General features: G+C 58.3%; 10 protein-coding genes across 10 annotated transcripts; 5 read left to right on the plus strand and 5 right to left on the minus strand.

Annotated features, from left to right (window-relative positions):
* Positions 1-210: 210 nt before the first annotated feature.
* Positions 211-762, plus strand: COLE_02138 (uncharacterized protein; the record flags this gene model as incomplete). The annotated part of the gene is made up of 1 exon (XM_018426011.2): positions 211-762. One exon carries the CDS (start codon positions 211-213, stop codon positions 760-762), a length of 552 nt encoding a protein of 183 aa, XP_018278638.1.
* A 3,070-nt stretch (positions 763-3,832) lies between these two features.
* On the plus strand, positions 3,833-5,664 carry COLE_02139 (uncharacterized protein; the record flags this gene model as incomplete). The annotated part of the gene is made up of 3 exons (XM_018426178.2): positions 3,833-3,940; positions 4,103-4,531; positions 4,564-5,664. The coding sequence occupies 3 exons, from the start codon at positions 3,833-3,835 to the stop codon at positions 5,662-5,664; spliced, it is 1,638 nt and encodes a 545-aa protein (XP_018278637.1).
* A 59-nt stretch (positions 5,665-5,723) lies between these two features.
* COLE_02140 (uncharacterized protein) lies at positions 5,724-5,987 on the plus strand (the record flags this gene model as incomplete). The annotated part of the gene is made up of 1 exon (XM_018423226.2): positions 5,724-5,987. The coding sequence occupies one exon, from the start codon at positions 5,724-5,726 to the stop codon at positions 5,985-5,987; it is 264 nt and encodes an 87-aa protein (XP_018278636.1).
* A 956-nt stretch (positions 5,988-6,943) lies between these two features.
* On the plus strand, positions 6,944-8,475 carry COLE_02141 (uncharacterized protein; the record flags this gene model as incomplete). Its single annotated transcript, XM_018420374.1, has 5 exons — positions 6,944-7,037; positions 7,069-7,479; positions 7,524-7,704; positions 7,747-8,141; positions 8,186-8,475. The coding sequence occupies 5 exons, from the start codon at positions 6,944-6,946 to the stop codon at positions 8,473-8,475; spliced, it is 1,371 nt and encodes a 456-aa protein (XP_018278635.1).
* Positions 8,476-8,740: 265 nt separating this feature from the next.
* COLE_02142 (uncharacterized protein) lies at positions 8,741-9,307 on the minus strand (the record flags this gene model as incomplete). Its single annotated transcript, XM_018427554.2, has 1 exon — positions 8,741-9,307. One exon carries the CDS (start codon positions 9,305-9,307, stop codon positions 8,741-8,743), a length of 567 nt encoding a protein of 188 aa, XP_018278634.1.
* Positions 9,308-10,457: 1,150 nt separating this feature from the next.
* COLE_02143 (uncharacterized protein) lies at positions 10,458-10,769 on the minus strand (the record flags this gene model as incomplete). Its single annotated transcript, XM_018427553.2, has 1 exon — positions 10,458-10,769. One exon carries the CDS (start codon positions 10,767-10,769, stop codon positions 10,458-10,460), a length of 312 nt encoding a protein of 103 aa, XP_018278633.1.
* A 350-nt stretch (positions 10,770-11,119) lies between these two features.
* On the plus strand, positions 11,120-11,962 carry COLE_02144 (uncharacterized protein; the record flags this gene model as incomplete). Its single annotated transcript, XM_018420846.2, has 1 exon — positions 11,120-11,962. The coding sequence occupies one exon, from the start codon at positions 11,120-11,122 to the stop codon at positions 11,960-11,962; it is 843 nt and encodes a 280-aa protein (XP_018278632.2).
* Positions 11,963-14,021: 2,059 nt separating this feature from the next.
* Positions 14,022-15,442, minus strand: COLE_02145 (uncharacterized protein; the record flags this gene model as incomplete). The annotated part of the gene is made up of 5 exons (XM_065626191.1): positions 14,022-14,340; positions 14,375-14,499; positions 14,538-14,699; positions 14,736-14,795; positions 14,828-15,442. 5 exons carry the CDS (start codon positions 15,440-15,442, stop codon positions 14,022-14,024), a joined length of 1,281 nt encoding a protein of 426 aa, XP_065482460.1.
* An 837-nt stretch (positions 15,443-16,279) lies between these two features.
* COLE_02146 (uncharacterized protein) lies at positions 16,280-16,525 on the minus strand (the record flags this gene model as incomplete). Its single annotated transcript, XM_018425393.2, has 1 exon — positions 16,280-16,525. The coding sequence occupies one exon, from the start codon at positions 16,523-16,525 to the stop codon at positions 16,280-16,282; it is 246 nt and encodes an 81-aa protein (XP_018278630.2).
* Positions 16,526-17,644: 1,119 nt separating this feature from the next.
* Positions 17,645-19,062, minus strand: COLE_02147 (uncharacterized protein; the record flags this gene model as incomplete). The annotated part of the gene is made up of 2 exons (XM_018420372.2): positions 17,645-18,711; positions 18,747-19,062. 2 exons carry the CDS (start codon positions 19,060-19,062, stop codon positions 17,645-17,647), a joined length of 1,383 nt encoding a protein of 460 aa, XP_018278629.2.
* Between the last annotated feature and the right edge of the window lie 793 nt (positions 19,063-19,855).

Consider the following 19,855-nt stretch of genomic DNA (forward strand, 5'->3'; position numbering starts at 1 on the left):
CAGCGAACTAACTTTGCGCATACAAACATGCCTCGTCCATCCTCACTGTTACCGTTCCTCTCGGCGTGACAGAGTCCAGGAGGCTCCATTCACGACTTGACGCTGCGCGTCGACGTTCCCATCGTTTTCACCGTTGATCTCTCCATCTCTCTCTCTCCAGTGAGTCCTCGACCGCGATCTCGACACCCCGCGACGCGGCTGACATCAGCGATGCTCGCACTCCTTCTCTTCGCCGCCGCGGCACTCGCGGCTCCCTGCGCACACCTAAACCCCATGGGCATGGACCTCATCAAAGACTTCGAAGGCTTCGTGGCCTCGCCCTCCCCCGACCCCATCGGCCACCCCACAGTGGGGTACGGACACGCGTGCGAAGCCCCGTCCTGCCACGACGTGCCCTTCGCGTTCCCGCTCTCGAAGCGCGCCGCCTCGGCCCTCCTCAAGGCCAACATGCCCGCCGTGACATGGTGTCTCGGCGAGGCGCTGTCCCCGGCCAGCGCACAGCCACTGAATGACAACCAGTGGGCGGCGCTCGCGAGCTGGGCGTTCAACGAGGGTTGCGCGGCCGTCTCGTCGTCAACATTGATCAAGCGCCTCAACGCGGGCGAGGACCCCAACGTCGTTGCTGCAGCCGAGCTGCCAAAGTGGACGAGCGCGAAGAATAGCGACATTGAACTGCCGGGGTTGAGGCGGCGGCGCGCCGCCGAGCTAACTCTCTTCCGGACCGCGTCCAACAGGCAGGCCTTTCCCCAGTGCTCCTCATAGTGTTAGGGCCGACGCGCGCGGGCGTGCTGTCGGTTTTGCATTGTAGAACATACATGTATCATCTAGCATCATGGTCAACGGACCCAGAAGGCATCACGCAGTTCGGCGCCTGCCCATGCTTTGGGGCTTGGGAGACTGTCGTGGCTCGACACATCTCGATAGCCCCCCTCCGATGCTGTCGAGATTCCACAGGTTACTCCATGCGCCCGAATGCTGGAACGAACAGCATCGCATACAGAAGAGGTAGGGAGAGACAAAAGCAAAAGAGAATGACCACTGACAGGATCGAACTGCCGACCTTTGCATGACTGAAATCCCATTCAGGATATTAGTACAATGCTCTAACCAGCTGAGCTAAGCGGCCTTGATTAGGTGTAAACCGCGATGGTTTTCTCAATAGGCTCGGGTTTCTTCAGCCCCTCCTTGTGGGCCGGCCGGATGGCCGTTTCACTGCCGTTGACAATTGCCACAACGTCACACCACGGAAAAGACCTATAAAGGGAAGGACTCCCCCCGCAGGCTGGATAATCATAATCGGCAATTCCAGGTGGAGCATTCATCGCTTCGTTCCTTGCTCGGGAAACTTTGAGCGACTAGGATACTGTATGTACGGAAGAGGGCGTCGGAGAGAGTAGCACTGGCATGTGAGCGCGCGTGCCTTGGCGGCGGATGAAGGGGCAGCGGTGTAGCATGGACGAGGGCAGGCTCTCGGTCGGACTGCGGCCCCGAACCGTTCGACGTGATGTCCAGGAGCGCCGCCATTGATACTGAGACGGAAGCTCCACTGTGGGAGCAACACATTGCGTCGTTTGGCCCAGCCATCACTGGCTAGCATCGAGTCCAGCCCCACCGAGGGAATTGGCGGCTACGGCAGCGGTGAAGACGGCAAGCATACAGATGGCCAAGACGGATATGATCGCATAATCACCAGGTCCATAGAAAGCCCAGGGGTTATATCGGCCGCGATACACGCGAACCTGTACATACGAGCGCGAAGCATTTTCATGTGAAGGCACGGCGCGCGATGATCACTCATCAATACAATCACAATATTGGAACGATGCCCCACAGATCGGACAATGCTTTGCTGTGCAGCGGAGAAAGAGCTTGTTCGCTTGATGATGCCGGACCCGCAGCCGGTGGTTCGCTTCAATATGAGGTTGAGGGGGCAACAAGCTACCTTCGCCCTTGTTGAAGGTCAGTTGCCCTGCAGTGTTCAGTGGAGACAGTCTGTTGGACAACTTTGGAGTAATCGCCGACCCCGCTTCGCTTTTGTCGGTAATCATCCTCTCCGTGACATCGCCTTTGGGTGCCACTGCTATGTGGATCAATGGAGTTAGTTGAAGGGACTGGGTGATTCCGCCACGCAGAAGGTGGAATATGATACGGCGCCATGGGAAGCGGCACACTGACTCCCGTTAGAACACGCGAGAGTCGTGAAGTAAGAAAGCTTTGCACATAACTCTTCGTATGCCGTCGGAAGCACTGTTTGTTAGCAACTGCATAAGTAGTGAGATAGCCTGCCTGAGCTGTCGCGTGTTCCCAACCGTATGCGACAGGCTTGCGACAGGCTTGCGTCGCTGCTTGTCGTGGTCAGTCGAGTCAGTTCCTGACATCGATTGTGGAGTGTATCTGTGGTTTGGCCAGGCTTAGTTTAGGTTTGATCTGGTCAACACCAAGGCAACTTGGCGGAGTGGTTAACGCGATTGACTCGAATGTTCCAGCATCACTAGCTAGACATCATTGATCAATTTCCTTCGGGAGCGCATGTTCGAATCATGCAGTTGTCGATCTACTTTTAACCCTATCCACCGCTTGGCTGGGAATTGTTGGACCCACAGATGGGCAGACCAAATGAACCGGAACAAGGAGTGCACTTGGAATACGAGCCCTTGGTCTCATGAAAGCCGAGTGCTCACATATTGCACTGTGGCTGAGTGGGCGGGACGGAGATACACGTACAGTTGTGCAACGCGCCCAGGGACTTGGAGGGGCACCAGAGCTTATACGCATTCCGCTGGGGTGGATGTTCGATCGGCTTCTTGGGGGAAGGCAGCGGTTAGAGGCGGGTGAGGCTGGAGAACGAGGTGGCCCAGGGGCGTAACGCGGGATGTGGTGATTCCAAGGCAGAGAGGTTACTGCTCTTACAGCTCCTCAGCGTAATCTAGGACTCTTCACTTGGCGAGGCTGAGTATGTATACAATCCCCAGCCGGTGCATCTCGACGCCGAAATTAGTTCTGAGGGCCCTTGAAGTTCTTGGACGAAGGCTGTAGGATGTCTTGTGCCTTGCAGAACACGAAATGGACGAAATGTGCGAAACACCTTCACGACCGACGTTTCAAACGGGCCCTGAATAAAACCTTTTTCTGCTCACACCTTGCGGCCTCTCATGGCCCGCCGTCCGCCACAATTCCCTAACGCTCCCACGCGTCCCACAATATGTCATCTCAGAGGTCCTTTGCCAGGACATACGCTTACGGAGCATCTCCCTCAAATGCTGCATGCATTCCCTGTGTTACATGGGCCAGATGCAGGCGGATCACGTACTAGAGCTGGTCCCGAGCACCAGAACCCGGTGATCTACCTATGTGCCCTGCCGTCCTGTTCTGCAACGTATCCGCGGAAAGCCGCCCTGCATGCCGACACTCGCTCGTTGCTACTCAATTGCCGCTCGCACCGTTGCCATGATCGAGCGCCGCCTTTGGCGAGGTGACTCGGAGCGACGAGAGCAACTGGAATCGTGTTCTTTTTCATCTTCGTTCTACTACAAGCGACGTCGCAGCAAGGACTGTGCCGCGACAAAATCGGACACTCTCCTTAACAGGTCACAGCGGGCTTAACAGAAAGGGAAGGCCGCCCGGACATCCTCGGCGATCCTGGCTCTTCGAGTCGCAAGAAGGCTGCGTCTGTCGACACCATGCGCAATGGCGCCGCGACACCGAACGCTGAGCTCGACCTTACGGCCGCCGAGCTTATGCGCTATCGCGAGGAGTACCGTGATGGCGCCATAGACTGTGAGTCTCGGCATTCTTGCTCTCCTCTGTTCAGGATTTAGGATCTCCGATGCTGATGGTAGCGAGCATCAACGCCCAGCCCATCGAGGTTTACCTTTACTACGCACGGCAAGAGCGTACACGTGAGAACGCCGACACACGACCAGCGCCGGACGCTCCCTGGGTCGCACTTGGGAAACGGCTGCGGGGGCGATCAGACGACATCGTTCCAGTGCCGCGGTTGCATCCCGTGGCGAGCGCGGCCGCACGCACGGCCGACCATGCGGCCCCAATTAATGGCGGTTGGCGGGCAATCCGCGAGACCGGAACCACCCACGAACTTAAGTCGATGAAAGGCCACCACTCGAAAAGCTCGTCAACTGCGACTACTGATGAAACGTTGACGGAATCGACGCAGACGTGCAGCAAATTGGCACCCACTCCTGAGCTGCTCTTAACCGAACCGGAGCGAGAGACCACTTATCGCCTCCTCAGAGTGGCGAGCTGGCAGGTAGTTTTCTACCTCATCACAACCGACATGCTGGGCTGGTTCACAGCAAGCAAAGCTTTCGCTCAGATTGGATACGGCCCAGGCGCTCTGGTCTACACGTGCTTCTTTATCTTCGCCTTCGCTGGCGGGCAGATGTTGTGGCGTGTGTACATGAACGTGGACTCGGAAGAGTTTCCCGTGCGCTCCTATGCCGACCTCGGGGAACGAACATACGGACCACCAGGCAAGTTTCTGCTCAACACTCTGCAGGCGCTGCAGCTTCTCGTGAGTCTCCCCACATGTCCCGCTGACGCCAGTTCAACGTGGGAATGTTCATCGTCATGCAAGGCCAGGCACTCGCGCAGATCATCGACTTCAAGTTCTGCTACATTGCTCTTAACGTCTTCTTTGCGCTCGCTGGAATGCTCATTACCCAAATCCGTACGATTAGGAATATGGCATGGCTTTCGAACATCAACGTCTTCGTCAACCTCTCCATCATGTTCGTGACGGCCATAGGCATCGCCCTGTACGACCCTGTGCCAGGACAAAGCGGGCACGTCGACCTCTCGGAGCCAATCAGGCTGCATGGCTGGTTGCCTCCTGGCACGGATTGGCATACACAGGTGGCTGCGTGCCAGCTAGCTGTCTTCAGCTATGGTGGCGCAATGATTTTCGTCGAGTTTATCGCAGAGATGCGCCGTCCCGCCGACTTTTGGAAGGCTGCGCTCTGCGCTCAATTCCTCTGCTACGCCACCTACATGTTCTTTGGCATTTTCGGTTACTCGATGCAAGGGCAGTACTCTGCGATCCTGCCGACCGTCAATATGGCCAACATCGCATTCCAAGCCGTGACCAACATTATCGGCATGTTCTGCGTGTTCGCCATTGTCTCGCTCTACGCGCACGTCGGATGCAAGCTGGTCTATCGTGTGGTGTTGAGAGGATATTTCCGCGCACCATCCCTTACCTCGCGGAAAGGTGGGGTGTACTGGGCTCTCACAGTCCTGGTGTACTACTGCGCCGCCTGGGCACTCGGTTCCGCCATACCGAACATCAACGATATCAACGTCATTGTGGGCGCCGTTTGCGCTCTGCAGTTCACTTTCACCTTTCCACCTCTCCTTCTCCTCGGACACTGGATGCAGGTGGACGCCGCAGCAGGGGACGTCCCATGGGAGCCAGGGATGGAACCGTATTCCAATCGTATCGACGCGTGGGGGAACTGGAGCCGGTGGAAGCGCGGCATGGCGCGCTGGTGGTTTTTCAAACTCCTCCTTCTACTCCAATTCCTTGGATCTCTCACTCTAGCTGGCCTCGGGATCTACTCAGGCGTCAGAACTGCGAAGCAATCGTATCGCCTCGGCGCCACCACAGCATACTCCTGCCGCGCACCAGGTCAGCCTATTCACAGATAGACCTCAACACAGCAAATGATGGTCACGTAACTGATAAATCAGTAGACAATATGTAGAATATGATAAAAGGGCTGTACCGGGCTGCCTCGCTCGCAGTTTGCCTGTTAGAGAACTCTGACCTGTATGCTGTCGCGGATATCACTCTCTATCTTTCGCTTTCTCTTCCACGAGTCAACCATGCGAGTGAGCCGATCCACGTCTCGCACCCGTTCCGCACGGGCCGCGTGCGCACGAGCCACGCGCACACTCATTCGTTCGACTTGAGTGCTACGACACCTGAGGTAGGACGAGGAGTAGCACAAAGGAGTCACACACCGTCTTAGATGAAGAAGTTGGAGTTAAAAGGTAATATGAGCTCAGCGGGACTCTCAAAACCCTATCACACTCACGACCAATTCAGCTCATGGCTGATGTAGCCAGTAGTGATCTCACACGCGTTGCCGGGTTCGCTCCGTATATTTCTCCCTTGCCTCCACCTCCATACTGCTCCATCACCTCCTCCTCCCACCACCTCCACTGTTGATTCGCGGCCCACATCACACGTGAGGGGGAGAGGGGTGGTAATTGACGGTCAAGTCCGCTCACCACCGCCATCAGGAATGACTGGGATCGGCCGTCCGGAGATTCCGTGTAGGGCCCGGAGAGTGCGGTTCGGCAATCGGGGACAAGTCGTCGGTGTTCATTCAGATCTCAGCGCTCAGATTATGGCAACAGCGTTTGCACGGCTTGGATGGGTATACTCATGCAGCAAAGCATTCGGTGAGGCGAAGATACGATGCACTTCGACGGCGGGCTATCCATGCAAAACTTAGCATTCGAATCACTATAGTGTGAGGGTATGTAGGGCAGATGCGCTGAGGCTGATGATCGGACAAGTGGGAAATGCCGTTCGCTCGCTCGGCGGCAGGGTAGTACCCGGAACGGCGTTTCCACAGAACGAGCTTACTCACGCAATTTGCTCGCCAACGCTGCCACCACTTTCCCTTTCTAAACTCAAGCAGTGACCGGATATATCTGACGCTGGCAATGAAGACTACATAGTCGCCTCCCCTACTATCTTTGAGCTTCCCAACGCAGCCGCCCGTAGGCAAGTCCGACCATGCCTCACCCAATAATGCCTTCGGCACCCCCATCTCCGATCGCCTCAACACCCACACGGGTCGAGGACTACTACTCCGCCGACGAAAAGGCCTGCATCAATGGGGATGACAGACCGCGCTTCCCGACGCCCGAGCCGATGGTCCCGGCGTCTGCGCTGCCACCGAATATCGCGCCGGGGATGCTCGACATCGGGCCGCCACCCGATGGTGGGCGCGACGCCTGGCTTGTCGTTCTCGGTTGCTTCCTCCATCTGTTCTGCATTTTTGGCCTCAGTAAGTTGTCGCTGAGATGATCTGACCCCAGTCACATCATACGGTCAGCTCGTGCCATACTACATCACCCACCAGCTGGCGGGGTATAGCCGCTCCACAGTGTCATGGGGCGGCACCATCCAGACCTTCATGGTGTTCGGATTCAGTGTGTTCATGGGACGCTACTTTGACGTACATGGCGCGCGTACTCTCGTCATCTCTGGAACGGCGCTCGCGACCATTGCGCTCATAGGACTGGCGTTCTCAAAGGAGTTCTATCAGATCCTCCTCTCCCACACAGCATTTGGGTTGTCTGGTGGCATCGTGTACTCGCCCGCCACTGCTGTCGCTGGCCACTGGTTTCTCAAGCGCCGCGCCGAAGCTGTCGGCTTCATTGTCGCTGGGTCTGGCCTAGGCGGCGTCGTCTACCCGATCATGCTCAAGGAGCTGCTGGAGCGGTTGTGTACGTACCTCGCGCTCACAATTAATGGACACCGCTGACAACAGCGTTTCGTAACACTATCCTCATCATCATGGGCTTCAACTTCGTGCTCATGCTTCCCGCCTGCTTCTGGATGAAGGCGCGCCTACCGCCTCGCAGGCCACCACCCATTTCGTCACTGAAGAAGCCGTGGCGCGAAGGTCGCTACGTCTTTCTCTGCCTCGGCACGGCGTGCTACGCCATGAAGTGAGTGGACTCGCGCCTGCCATGGGCACGGTCTGACATCAGCATTATGTCTCCATACTTCAACGCTGGCGTGCTGGCACAAAGCAACAAGACGTCTCCCGAGATTGTGTCTTACGCGGTCGCGATCTTGCAGGCAGGATCATTTGTCGGGCGTATTGGCGCCGGCCGCCTCGCGGACCGATTTGGTGTGTGGCTTGTCTTCGGCACCATCCCATTCTTAACGTCCCTTACGCTCTTCGCGTTTTGGGTCGGCCCTGTCGGCACCGCGCCGACCATCATCGGCCTCATTCTTTACGGCGCGTTCTCGGGCGGGTGGTTCACCCTGGCCGCCGCGGCAACCGCCGCCATCAGCCCCATTGAGGAGATCGGGAGCCGCATCGGCATGATGTGGAACGGCATCGCGATTCCAATGCTCATTGGACCGATCGTAACTGGTCGTGAGTCACATGTGGCTTGAGCCGAAGCGCAGCTGATCCTCCAGGACTTATCGAGACACGGAACAATACGTTCATGTACGCCGGCATTTGGACGGGGTGTACCATGTTCCTCTCTGGGTGTCTCTCGGTCGGACCGATCGCCGTGGCGTTCCTCCGCCGTCATGCTCGTACAGAGGCAAAAGACGACGACGTAGAGACCAGTGGCACGGCTGCACCTACCGAGGAGACTGCAGTCTCGGAGGCAACGGTCTCCGATCCAACCAAGCTTGAGGTGCCGCGGCACATCGAGAGCCCGCTGGCGTCTCCGGCAGCGGAGAAACCATCACGACCTTAGCGACTCCAATACGACAATCGATTGCAGCTTGGCTGCCGACAGCCAATGGTGTCACCGCCACGCCATCCAGTGTTGGAGAGCTCGGGCCCCCAGCGCCTTAACCTCGCCCGCTGTGGTCGAGTTCTGAGGGGGTTTGGTGGTGGGTGGGAGAGAGCAGGTACCAGCGAAGAATGCGCTGTAAGCTGCCCAGTGATGCCGGTTGTTCAGCGATCGCTGGCGTTCCTCCCGCCGCCCAAGACCAATCCGCAGCCACTATTGGGCTCTATTACGCTTCAGTGCCAGAATGGCCGTTGGATTGTTGTGCCTGTAGTTCATTCTCAAAAGCACTTTCACTGTGCTTTGCAAGATGGGAGTCAGCGGGGAGAAGAGGGGGTGGCCACCAGCGGAGCGAAACTGTGGTCATTACATTGCGACTCGTGCTCTCGGGACAGGTACACGGACCTGTGGGTATGCATCGAGTCTGGCGGACGTGCCAAGTGTTCATGATGGCGGGCCTGCCCAGGTGCCAGCGGGTGCCTGCTCCGCGTGAGCCAGAGTGCAAGCGTGTATTGAACGGCTGCCGCCTCTTTCCCCACCCCTTGGCAAGCTTGGCCATGGACAGTAGGTGGTCCAACGAAATGCACCAAATTCGACTCGGGTGGTCGTCCAGTTCCCATCGGCCCTCCTCCCCCTCGAAGTGGTGCCCGCACTTAACATAGAGTCGACGGACGCGCTTAAATGACCCAGTTATCGATTGCGGGGATGTCGTCGCGGCCAGCTCTGCTACGGCAGACAGGCCTGGTGACGAGGGGCGCCCATACCGAACATGCAAATCAGCAACTATCCAGACCATCGACAGTCCACGTTTCGAGGCTGCGGCTTGACGCACCCTGCATGTTCGTTTGACGCGTTTCACAAGGTGTGGCTGTACACATGGGAGGATGTACGAGAACGGGACGGAGCACGTCCCTAAGCTTGAGTCGGAGGGTGGCCAAGCGGCCTTTGGCTGCACTAGTCAGCGCGCGCTAATCCAGCCCGAGCCAGCCATCGTGGAGTTGACAGAGTCTTCCGATCATTTTGCCTCTGCACCACCGTCAAGGAGTCGCGAAGAAGGCTGCGGGAAGCAATGGGCAGCCCGAGACAGTTCAACTACCCCTCGCTGTACACTATGGCCCAGTACCCGCTCGGGATCGGCGACTACGCGTCTTATCACTCGGCCATGTGTTATTGTGGCTGGTGGATCTATCTGTTTCAGCACGCGGGGTTTCCGGCGATGCGAGAGTCCACTTGCGCGCGCAACAGGATAAACCACCGTCAAAGCGAGCATGGACGCGACGCGAACCTGCGCTTCACATGGGGGCGTCCAGCCTGCATGAGTGTGAGGAGTCGCATAGTTGACAGATGAGAGGCGAGCGGCACCAACGCGTGGTAATCTGTGCAGCCGCTGCTCAAGTCGAGAGTCGCCTCCCGTCTTGTACAATGCGCTGTCAAAGTTCGACGAGATGCGGCATGGCAAGGCACTCCGGTTGGCACCCCTTGGATGAGAGTAGGTAGAGTAGGTTTTGGAGGTCAGCTAGGTTACGGCAGAACGAGCCAAACTCGTCTGCGGGCCGGACGGCGAAACCTATTGCTTCCCGAGGGGGTGAATTGTTTGGGATAATGATTGAATAGCAAACAGGTTAATCTTCCCTAACTTGAAACAATTCAAACACAACATCTTTGGCATGAGGACATGGGAGGAGCCACATCGCACTGAGCATGTACATGCATTACCTCCCCCCCCCATTTCCTCCCCCCCTTTCCCCCCTATGTTCCCTCCCCATGTTTCTCTAACGGCATGTTCCAACTCCCCTGTTAGAGCTGGATCGGACCCCCCGTCAGGCGGTCGGTAGTTTCTTTTCGGAGTAGGGAAATGCCTCTCCGCTCTGGAATGGCTTAACCGACGGGCCACGGTGGGACACCTGCCCCTCGCGGCTAAAACCAGGCCATACACGAAACGCCACTCACAGTAGCAGTGCGTCCGGCTGCGACATCAAGCTCTCTTGGACAACTCCCTTCTGATGACAAGTAGTGTGCGGGTTGCAAGCGGGCCACTCTAACTTCTTACATCTCAAACGCAGCCCTCCAGGCACAATCAAGGACATACCCACCCCAGCGCGGCCAAGGACACGCGGCGCGCTCCCGGCATGCAAGGCACTACAACTTGCACCAGCTGTCACCTTGCCTCTCGATGCCGGCGGCGCAACGAGGCCAAGCAGGCATGTGCCTGGCCTGTCCAGGACAAGGACGAGGGGCGGGCAGGTCCCCAGGGCCATTGCGGCCCACGAAATGTACGAGATTCCGGGACCCGCTGTTGTCAAGTGGTGCGCATGGATACCCGCGGGCGGCACTGGAGCGGGGTGTTGTAGCTTGGCTCACCTCTTACGCAAGAAGTCTCTATGATTCACACTGGGGTTCTGCAAAGACAATCAGGTCCTCGACGAATGCATAAAAGGACATCCTCTCGCCGAGACGACAGGATGCTCTTGTCCCTCCTAACCTCAACTCTCTCCTCGAGCCGCTCAAACTGAAGACGCGACTGGCGCCAACCCTCCCCAGTCCCTTCTCTTCCTAGCCTCTCCAACCCTCGCGTCCTTCATTCTCCCCGTCCATTCTCTTAACCACGATGAAGTTCTTCGCCCTCGCGGCTGCGGCTCTCGCTGCGGTCACCTCGGTCGCCGCCCGCCCGGACATTCAGCCAGTCACTGAGCTGGAGAACCGTGGCGAGAACATCGACCCTCGCTTCCTCTTCCTCCTCTGGGGCAAGTCGAAGTGTCTCCTCGTCAAGTCGGTCGAGTGCTGCCTCAAGCGCCAGCGCCTTGACAAGTCGTCGTGCCGCTGCGTCGGCGGCCCATGGCAGCCCGACAACTGGTGGGAGCAGGAGACTGAGTGCCGTGACCAGAACGCCATCGCCAACTGCTGGTCGAAGGGCTACACCTGCGACAAGCGCTGCCAGTGCCAGAAGCCCCCTACCGTCGTCGAGAAGTGCACCGACCTCAACGCTATCTGCAAGTGTGCCGGCAAGGGTCTCGCTGTCAACTCGGACTGCTCGTGCCGCAAGCGCTGCACCTGCTGGGACCAGTGGGCCTGCTGCAAGAAGGGTGGCAAGATCGACGAGAACTGCCAGTGCATTATCCCCTCCAAGTCGACCAATGGCGGTGGTGGTGGCGGCGGCAAGCCTGGCAAGCCTGGCCACTGGTGGAAGTGGAAGCGTGACGGTCTTTGCGGCACCCAGACCGCCTGCCCCCTCTTCGACGGCTCCAACGAGTACGAGTGCCTCGACACCCAGTCTCACCTTGAGTCGTGCGGTGGCTGCGCATCTGAGGGCACTGGCCGTGACTGCACTGCTATTGCTGGCGCCGCCGACGTCGCTTGCGTCGCTGGCCAGTGCGTTGTCTCCAAGTGCCTCCCAGGCTTCGAGGCGAACTCGACCTCGTCGTGCCTCCCGCGCCTCTCGGCCCAGCTTTAAGCAGCTTCGCCGCTCACGGTCCCCCGATTTCTCATCTCCATCGGGCATCAGCACTCTCCTTTTCGGCGTGTACGTCTTCGAGAACATTGGATCCCGGTCGACCCGTCTTACCGCGCGCCGGCCGCTATCATCTTCTTTCCGCATCATCGTTTCGGCATAGACTCAACATCCGACCCCTATCCCTCACCATCTCCACGGACCTTTTGGACGTTCACCCCTTCCCTCCCCTTCTATCGTATAATCCGCCCGCCTCTAGCATCTGCTGGCGATTCGTACAGACACCGTTGTAGCCATAGCCTCGAGTTAGTACTCGGCAGCCAATGTGTCGTTGCCGGCGGAATGCAACCGATAGAGACACATATCGTGCATAGGGGATGCGCAACGACAGGTAGCGACTGCTGACAGTGGTATTGACGTTAGCGAACCCGACACAAATTGTCAGAGGTCGTATCGCATTCCACAGGCTTGTGGACCATCCTCTTCACCGTTTTGAGGCGTCTCGTCATCATCAAACGGGGAGTGATTGTCGGCTTCAGTGTCTCACTTTAGCAAGACTGAGATTGGGGTGCATGTCCTTCTCGTTTTCCCACCTCCTTCGAGGGATAGCAATATGTTTCGTATGCTCAGGGAATGCAACTCTCTCGTAATGAACACCTCGACCTGACATGCCGTACCCGCTCTACCTCCCAGTCACAGGCGCGTCCAAGCTAGCTAGACCTTCATGGCCGAGGCACCCAATGCGCCGAGCTCCCGCACCAACCCGATCCTCTTCCGTTGCCGCCCAAACTTTGCTGCGCCGATCAGGCGTCTCCCCATCCCTGAAAATGCGCAGACATTGCGCGCCGCTGTGCCGTGGCGGTCGGAGCCATTCCTCGGATCTGCATGATGCCCAGGCATCGTGAAACTGATAACGCACCCTCTCAAGAGCTCTGTGTCTGCACGTTTGTAGCGGAGCCAAGTAGCGATGCGAGAGATGTGTCCAGCTGGATTTGCAGCCGGGGACGTTCTGAGAGGATGCGAGCCACCCGAACACACAGCGCTCACGCTCAGGTGGCTGGAGTCATGCCTCCCCGCAACTAAAGACCCTCAGCTTTTGGCCTTGACTCTTATCTCGCAATATCTCTCCGCCGAAGTCTCATCATCGCTTGGACCGCCTGGACCAGGAGTACGGAATTCAGTTGCTGTGCCGTCCCGAACCGCCGTGACGGAGCCCGGGAGCGGAGTGCGCACGGGGACCGAGTCAGTGAAGCCCGCATCGAACTACAGTATGGTGAGACAACCCGTGGGAGTATATGCATTAGTGTCAGCCGCACTGTACAAAGTCGCTCGTTTTAGCTAACGGCCAGCGTATCCCGACCCGCGCCCGCGTTTCAGAGCGCGCTAGACGTCCCGACGCGTTTGAGGCCTCGCGTCATTACGAGAGCAAGCGTGACCGTCACGGATGGGCGGCCTTGATCAATACCAAAACAACGAAGACAACCGCATCCACCATGCAGCATGCTTGAGCGTGCATTTTTGGCGATTGACACACGCGGTGCACATTTGCCATCACAACCAATTCTGCTCACTTGAGCTGAGGCAGTTGCGGGACTCCGAATTCTGTTCCCGAGGCGCTCGTTTTCGCTCCATGCGGCTTGCTGTGGAAGTACACAAGAAATAGCATGGTCTTCACACAACATCACTCGAATATCAGTTTTTTAAGCGCCTTTTGATGTCGGAATATATTCTCTGCTTTATTTACGCCTCAATACGGCGAACGAGCAACGGCATCTGACCGCCGCTCTCACCCTTGACCTCAGGCCGGCTTGCCACACTGCTGTCAGCGTCTGACATAGTCAGTGAAACAAGTAACTCACTTCATTACGATGAAGATATCAGGCTTGCTGGGCAGCTCCTCGAACGCAAAGTGGCGCAAGAGCGTGAACGTGACGATCTTGATCTCAGCAAGCGCCAGGCGCCACCCACTGTCGTCAGCTGCAAACGATGGTGTAAAGTACGCACATGCAATGGTGCGGGCCGGAGATGAAGGATGCCAGGCCGCCCCACATGCCGGGGATGTTCATCTTGGGAATACTCGGGTCCTTGTAGCGGTCAGGGTTGAATTCCTCGGCGTCGGGACCCCACACATCCGGGTGGCGTTGGAGACTGGAGATGGCTTATCAGCGCTATCCGTACCCAACTCACAGAGGAGGACGTACGAGCCCTTGGCTACCGGCAGCGCCTTTTCGATCATGGTGCCGTCGCGTCCGCGCACGGGCACGCTGAGGGGAATGACAGTGTCTTTCGTATTTGTGCGAACGGTGCACGTTGCGGCAGGCTCCAGCCGCAGCGTCTCTCGTACCGTAGCGTCTAGGAGGGGCAGTGCGTTGAGCGTTTCGCTGGTGTCAGCCACAGAATCGCGTGTACACTCACAAGCTAGGCCGCTCTTCCGTGGCCTCAATCTCCTCGCGCAGGCGCGCCTGAATATCTGGATGCAGCGCCAGGAAGCGCAGCAGGCTGCATATTGTGCCCGCAGTCGTCGTGCTTCCGGCGAATAGCTGATGTCAGCTAGCACGCGACAGCAGAAATGACGCACTAGAGTCGAGAGTTGCGAACGGACCTCCTCGTCTGAGAGGCGCTGGTCCTCGCGTTCGGCTGAGTTTGCCTTTAAGAGAAGGTCCAGCATATCAGGCACCTTGTCTTCATCCGCATCAACCACCGAGCCTTCCTGTTTGGCGGCACGTTCGGTCATGAGACGCTGAAATCAGCTCGTGGAAGAATGGGATTGAATCACCTCGGAGACCCTCTCCATTTCGGTACGACAAGTCTTCATCGCTCGCCGAGTGCGCGTAGGCTTGGGTCAGCTTCACCAGCAAGTCACCTCACGATCTTGTCCAGCAACCAGTACAAATTCTGACCCATCGAGATAATCGTGTCGTCAAAAATGGTGTTAAGCATGTACTGGATGCTGTTGTCCAGTGGGTTATCAGCAGGCCGTAAGCTTTCAAGGTCAGTGTTGAAGCCTGCGGCGCCGATAACGTCCTGCGTGAGCTTGGAGCAGAGCGCAAGCATGTCGACCTTCCGGGCGCCTGGGACGCGGTCTTCAGGCTTAGGTGGGTATCTCGAGGCAAAGCTCTCGAGCGAGTCGTCGTCAACGCACCGGCCCAAGAGCGTGGCGCACAGTTCGGCCTTCTCAAACATGGCGGGCACCATGGCCTTGATGGCGGTCGTCGAAAATGCGGGGTTCACAATCCGCCGCTGCCGCCGGTGAGCCGCGCCCTTGGCGGTCAACATCCCCGAACCGGTGATGCGGCGGAGCAGACGCTCCGTGTTCTTCGCGCGCTCCCACACGTCCGCGCTCTGCAGGATGCTGCCCATGGCCACCGGGTCGTATGTCCAGATCGTCTCCTGCCCCATAATGTGCTGGCATCGTCCGGTCCAGCCCATGGCTACCCAGTCGGGGTGCATGACGGTGTCGCGGTACTCTGCGAGGTCGGCCATGTTTCCAATCAACCAGCCGAAGTATGGCACAGGCGGAGGACCCGGGAGGTTGGCCACCTCGCGCGTCTGTTTGGGGCTATAGGGAGGCAAGAACGCCAGGCGGAGACACACGTAGAATAGCGTGAGGCCGAGCACGACGCGGACGGGCCACGTATCGAGCGCACTGAGAAGACTTTGAGCGTGTTCCATGGTGGAGTGTGAGGTCGAGAGATAGAGTACCTGCTGCGGAGGCGGATGTGGCCCAGAGTGGCACGAGGCGGCGAATGGTCACAGAGCTATGACAGCATCGACCTGAGACACCGATGTGGAGGTCACTAAATCGGCGGATTAGCCGGCAGTTCGCGCAAGGTCAAACAAACCCTTAATAACATTCTGGCTGACAGCTTGTGACAATATGAGACGAAGTAAAGTTCAGAGCCTATTGTCCTTGAAGGGATCGACTATCATGCTCTGCGAGGCTTTCAGCCGGACCTCAACTCGGAAGTGTTGGGCGAACTGGCATGTGAGGGTCGCAGAAAGCGTGCGTGCAGGTCGGGGAGAGAGTGAAACAGCACGATAGGGGGCTACATCGTCCTTGGGTGCGCAGACGTCGACGTGGGAGCTGTCACCATCGTGTGCGGACCCGTTCTCACTATGAGTGGTGCTGGCGTTCGCGGTGCGAGTTGAGTTGACGATCGACGCGGACTAACGTACACCCGCTCCACCGACCGGTCGGGTGCGGGGTCGGGTGGCGAGGACTGCGCCAAGGCAGGGAGTATAGCGTAAAGGACCGTACTACAGCAGGCTGATGTAGCGATCGCCCGCGGCAGTGTCTCCGGTCGGGATCCAATTCCGGCCTCACACCTTTGTCGGCGCAATGTCGGGCGCAGTCCGCGTCACGCAGCTCATGGCCGAGAAGGTGGGCGTCGCGTGCTCAGATACCCCGGTCCTGCTGTCGGGGTCTGCGACGTATCCCGCCGTCGGGGACGGCGTACTACGCTCAAGCGAGGCAAGTCGCGCGCGCAGCGCGTCCGCGTCGACGCCGGGCGAGATTGTGCGCGTGACGCGGTGCCGGCGGCGAAACTTGCTGATGGCGAGGCCCATTGTGACGCCGAAATGGACGATGTGTGATACGCCTGAGCGGAGGTCACGCTCTTGGGCAAGCTGGCATCCCCGGTATGTTGTTGCCACGGCTCGGCGATGTCGTCATCCCCGCGGATCTCTGGAATCTACCACGCCACGAGATCTGATCTGTGAATTGTGCCAAGTGAGCGGGCGGCGTGCGGCTTGCGTAGCTCTGTCGGGAGGCACTCATGTATGGATGGATGCGGAGCTGCGGAGCCGGAGATAACCCACGCCGCTGAGCCTGGAGGCACGCAGCGCTCCAGGAACAACTTTTCACCCTTTGCCATATCACAACATGCGCCATCTCTCTTCGCCGGAGGCAGCCACACTCCTTATGCGCATCAAGCCGAACGCGTCCGTCATGACACCGGCGTGGGAGGTCGAGATGCCCGCCCAGAACTCGGCACGTGCACGCCCCCTCATCGGCGCGGATCCGCAGACGCGCACTTGGCAGACGAAAGGCGCATGGGTGTACGCTACTTGTCCCGGAGAACGCGCTGCGCCCACTATTGTGTGGCTCGTGTGAGCGGTGCGGTAGTCTTCGCATCCGTGAGATGTGCACAACCAGGACGGGGTCGACCATCTCCCCGACATCTCGACCGGCTTCCTTTGATCGGACCTCCATTCAAAGTGGCCCACCTCCCATTCCTCGACACAGAGGAGGGTTCCGAACAGACTTGACTCTCTAACTGGAGCTCACCCGCATATCGCTCCCAAGCATGTACACACACATAACTCTTCTTTGCCTGGTCGTTTCGCCAAAACGTCAGCCAATCCGCCGCCTGGCAAAAGGCGTAAGTTCCGGTCATTGAAGCCCGGCTGGTCCTCGCCGCGATTCGAACGCGGGGCCACTCCCATAGCAAGACCCTAAGAGAGTATGATAACCACTACACCACGAGGACTTACGTAAGAGCTGCTTTGAGGGATTCCTTCAGCCCGGATACGGGGCGGATTGACGAGAAGGCAAGCTACTGCGGCTCTGATCAACGACCTAGATTCATCTAAGAGTTACAGTCACTGTTGAGAGCTATATAGTCTATTAATTCGAGGGGCGTTTCGAGCTATGATACAGTGTGAAGACCTTTTGTTCGCCCGCTTTCAGGCGACCGGGGCGGGACCGCCCTCGCGGACGGGCATCTTCGACTGGCGGTACCACAGGACGAAGACGATGCCTGTGAACAGGATGTACGCTGAGGTGAAGAAATAGCCGTTCTTCGAGCCCGTCCAGTCGCTGATGCCTTCACCCGTGCCAAGAAGGCCTTGCTGGACCGCGATTCCGACGACGCCGCCAATCTGGTAGATGACCTGGGCAAAGCTGCCGCCGACACCGGCGAACTCGAGGGGGAACGACTGGATGATGTTCGTGTTGGTACCGATGAAGACAATCATGCCGCCCGCTGTCCCGATGATCTCGCCCGTGAAGACGTACTTCCAGTAGTCGGCGCCGCGGCCGCCGTTGGAGAAGGCCAGGAGCATGGAGCCGCAGAAGGCGAGGGCAGAGCCGACAGGCTGGATGTAGCGCGGGCGCAGAATAAGCGCTGGGAACGGCTGCGTGAGGACACCGACGAGCAGTGCGACGACGCCCATGGGGAGGAGGCGAGCGGCGGCCAGGATTGAGCTGACGTGGTCGACCTCCTGCCAGTACGTAGCGAGGCGGAGCTGGTAAGTCGCAAACCACATAAAGATGGAGGAGGCCTGGATAATGAGGGGGAAGATGTTGGGGTACGACCAGATGTCGTGCGGGAGGAGGCTGAATCCGCGCGGAAGACGGTGCTCCCAGTACAGCCAGGCTGGGAGGAGACTGACCGAAATGACGAGAGGCGCGATGAAGATGGCCGAGTTCCAGCCGTCGTGCTCGACCTGGGTAAAGGCGAGGATGAAGAGGACGAGGATGGCCATCAAGCCAAGGACACCAGCGAGGTCCATGCGCTTCCACTTCTCAGTGCCGGGGAGATCACTGGCCACGGCCTCGGTGGTCGGCATGATGTACCAGCACAGAACACTAAAGGGGAGGACGACGATGGCGATGAAGCGGAAGTACCAGCGCCACGAGGCGAGGAGGAAAACGCCGGCAAGGAGCAAGCCCAGAGTGTTGGCAAGCGCTCCCGCCATGCCGAAGAGGGTCAACTTCTTCGCCTGCTCCGTAGGTTCGGGGTACATTTGAACTAAAGTCAGTGGTGCCAAGCGAGTCATAACTCACCGATCATGTTGATGGAAGAAGGGATCGTGAGAACGGCCAGCAGTGCCGAGACAGCCCGTAGAACGAAGAAGGCATATTGGTTCTCCATGAAGGAGATGATGAGGTAAAGGACGCCCATGCCGAAGAAGCCAATTGTGTACACTTTGCTGGGAGGGTAGAGGTCCGAGAGTCGGCCCGCAAAGAGGAGAGTGGCAGCGAACGCGAGCGAGTATGTTCCGAGAACCCAGGCGAAGTTGCCCTGCGAGACACCAAGGTCCAGGGCGATGGGCGCGGTCATGAGAAATGTGGCAGAGACGCCCGCGACATCGATGAACATGGCCGTGCACTGCGGTCAGCAGGCGAGCGAGCAGTTGTGGAATCAGACTCACGAAGAATAGGAGCAAGAGGCTCTTCTTAACTGGGGGAAGGGAGGAGAGAGCGTTGGGCTTGTGCGTGCGCTCGTCGACGTCTTGAGAGACTCCACCCTTTTCTGCTGTGACGATGGAGTCGGCTTGGACGGTGTCATCCGAATCCGAAAGTTTCTTGTCGAGCTCAACACTCTGAAAGTCGGTGATTGTTTGAGAGGCGGACGCAAAGGATCCAGAGCGTGAAGCGGTCTTGCCATCCAGCGTGGGCGGAAGAAGCGCCGGGGAGCCAGGTACTGGCGTCGACGCGGCAGTGACATCAGCCGAGGTGGAGTTCATGGCAGCTGAGGACCTGTGGGCAAGGGCGACGAGTAGAGAAGGGCTGGGGAGGTGGAAGTGAGGAGGAGCTGATGTGAGTTGGTTGCCTCTGCCGTGCTTTAAGTACCACTCGTGAGCGCCAACGGAAGCCACCGTCAGTCCATAGCATCACCTTGACCGACGGCGTGGCAGCGGCGACCGGGCTGGCGATTTCTGGGGTGATTCGCTTCCGAGTCCGTGCCGGTCAAGAATGAGGCATGCGGAACACTGCACCCTGCCTCCCAGGCATGACAAAGACGCGATCGGAGTGAAGGCGAAAGCACGAGCGAGCCCGTCGGGCGCTGGGCCGGGGGAGCAACAGGGTACTCAAATTTGAACACGACTCCATTGCACGACGGCATAATGAAGCCAGTAGCGGGCGATGGCGTGGAAGTGTGTATTGGCGGC

Source organism: Cutaneotrichosporon oleaginosum, assembly GCF_008065305.1.
Source record: "Cutaneotrichosporon oleaginosum strain ATCC 20508 chromosome Unknown ATCC20508_contig02, whole genome shotgun sequence".
Lineage (NCBI taxonomy): Eukaryota > Fungi > Basidiomycota > Tremellomycetes > Trichosporonales > Trichosporonaceae > Cutaneotrichosporon > Cutaneotrichosporon oleaginosum.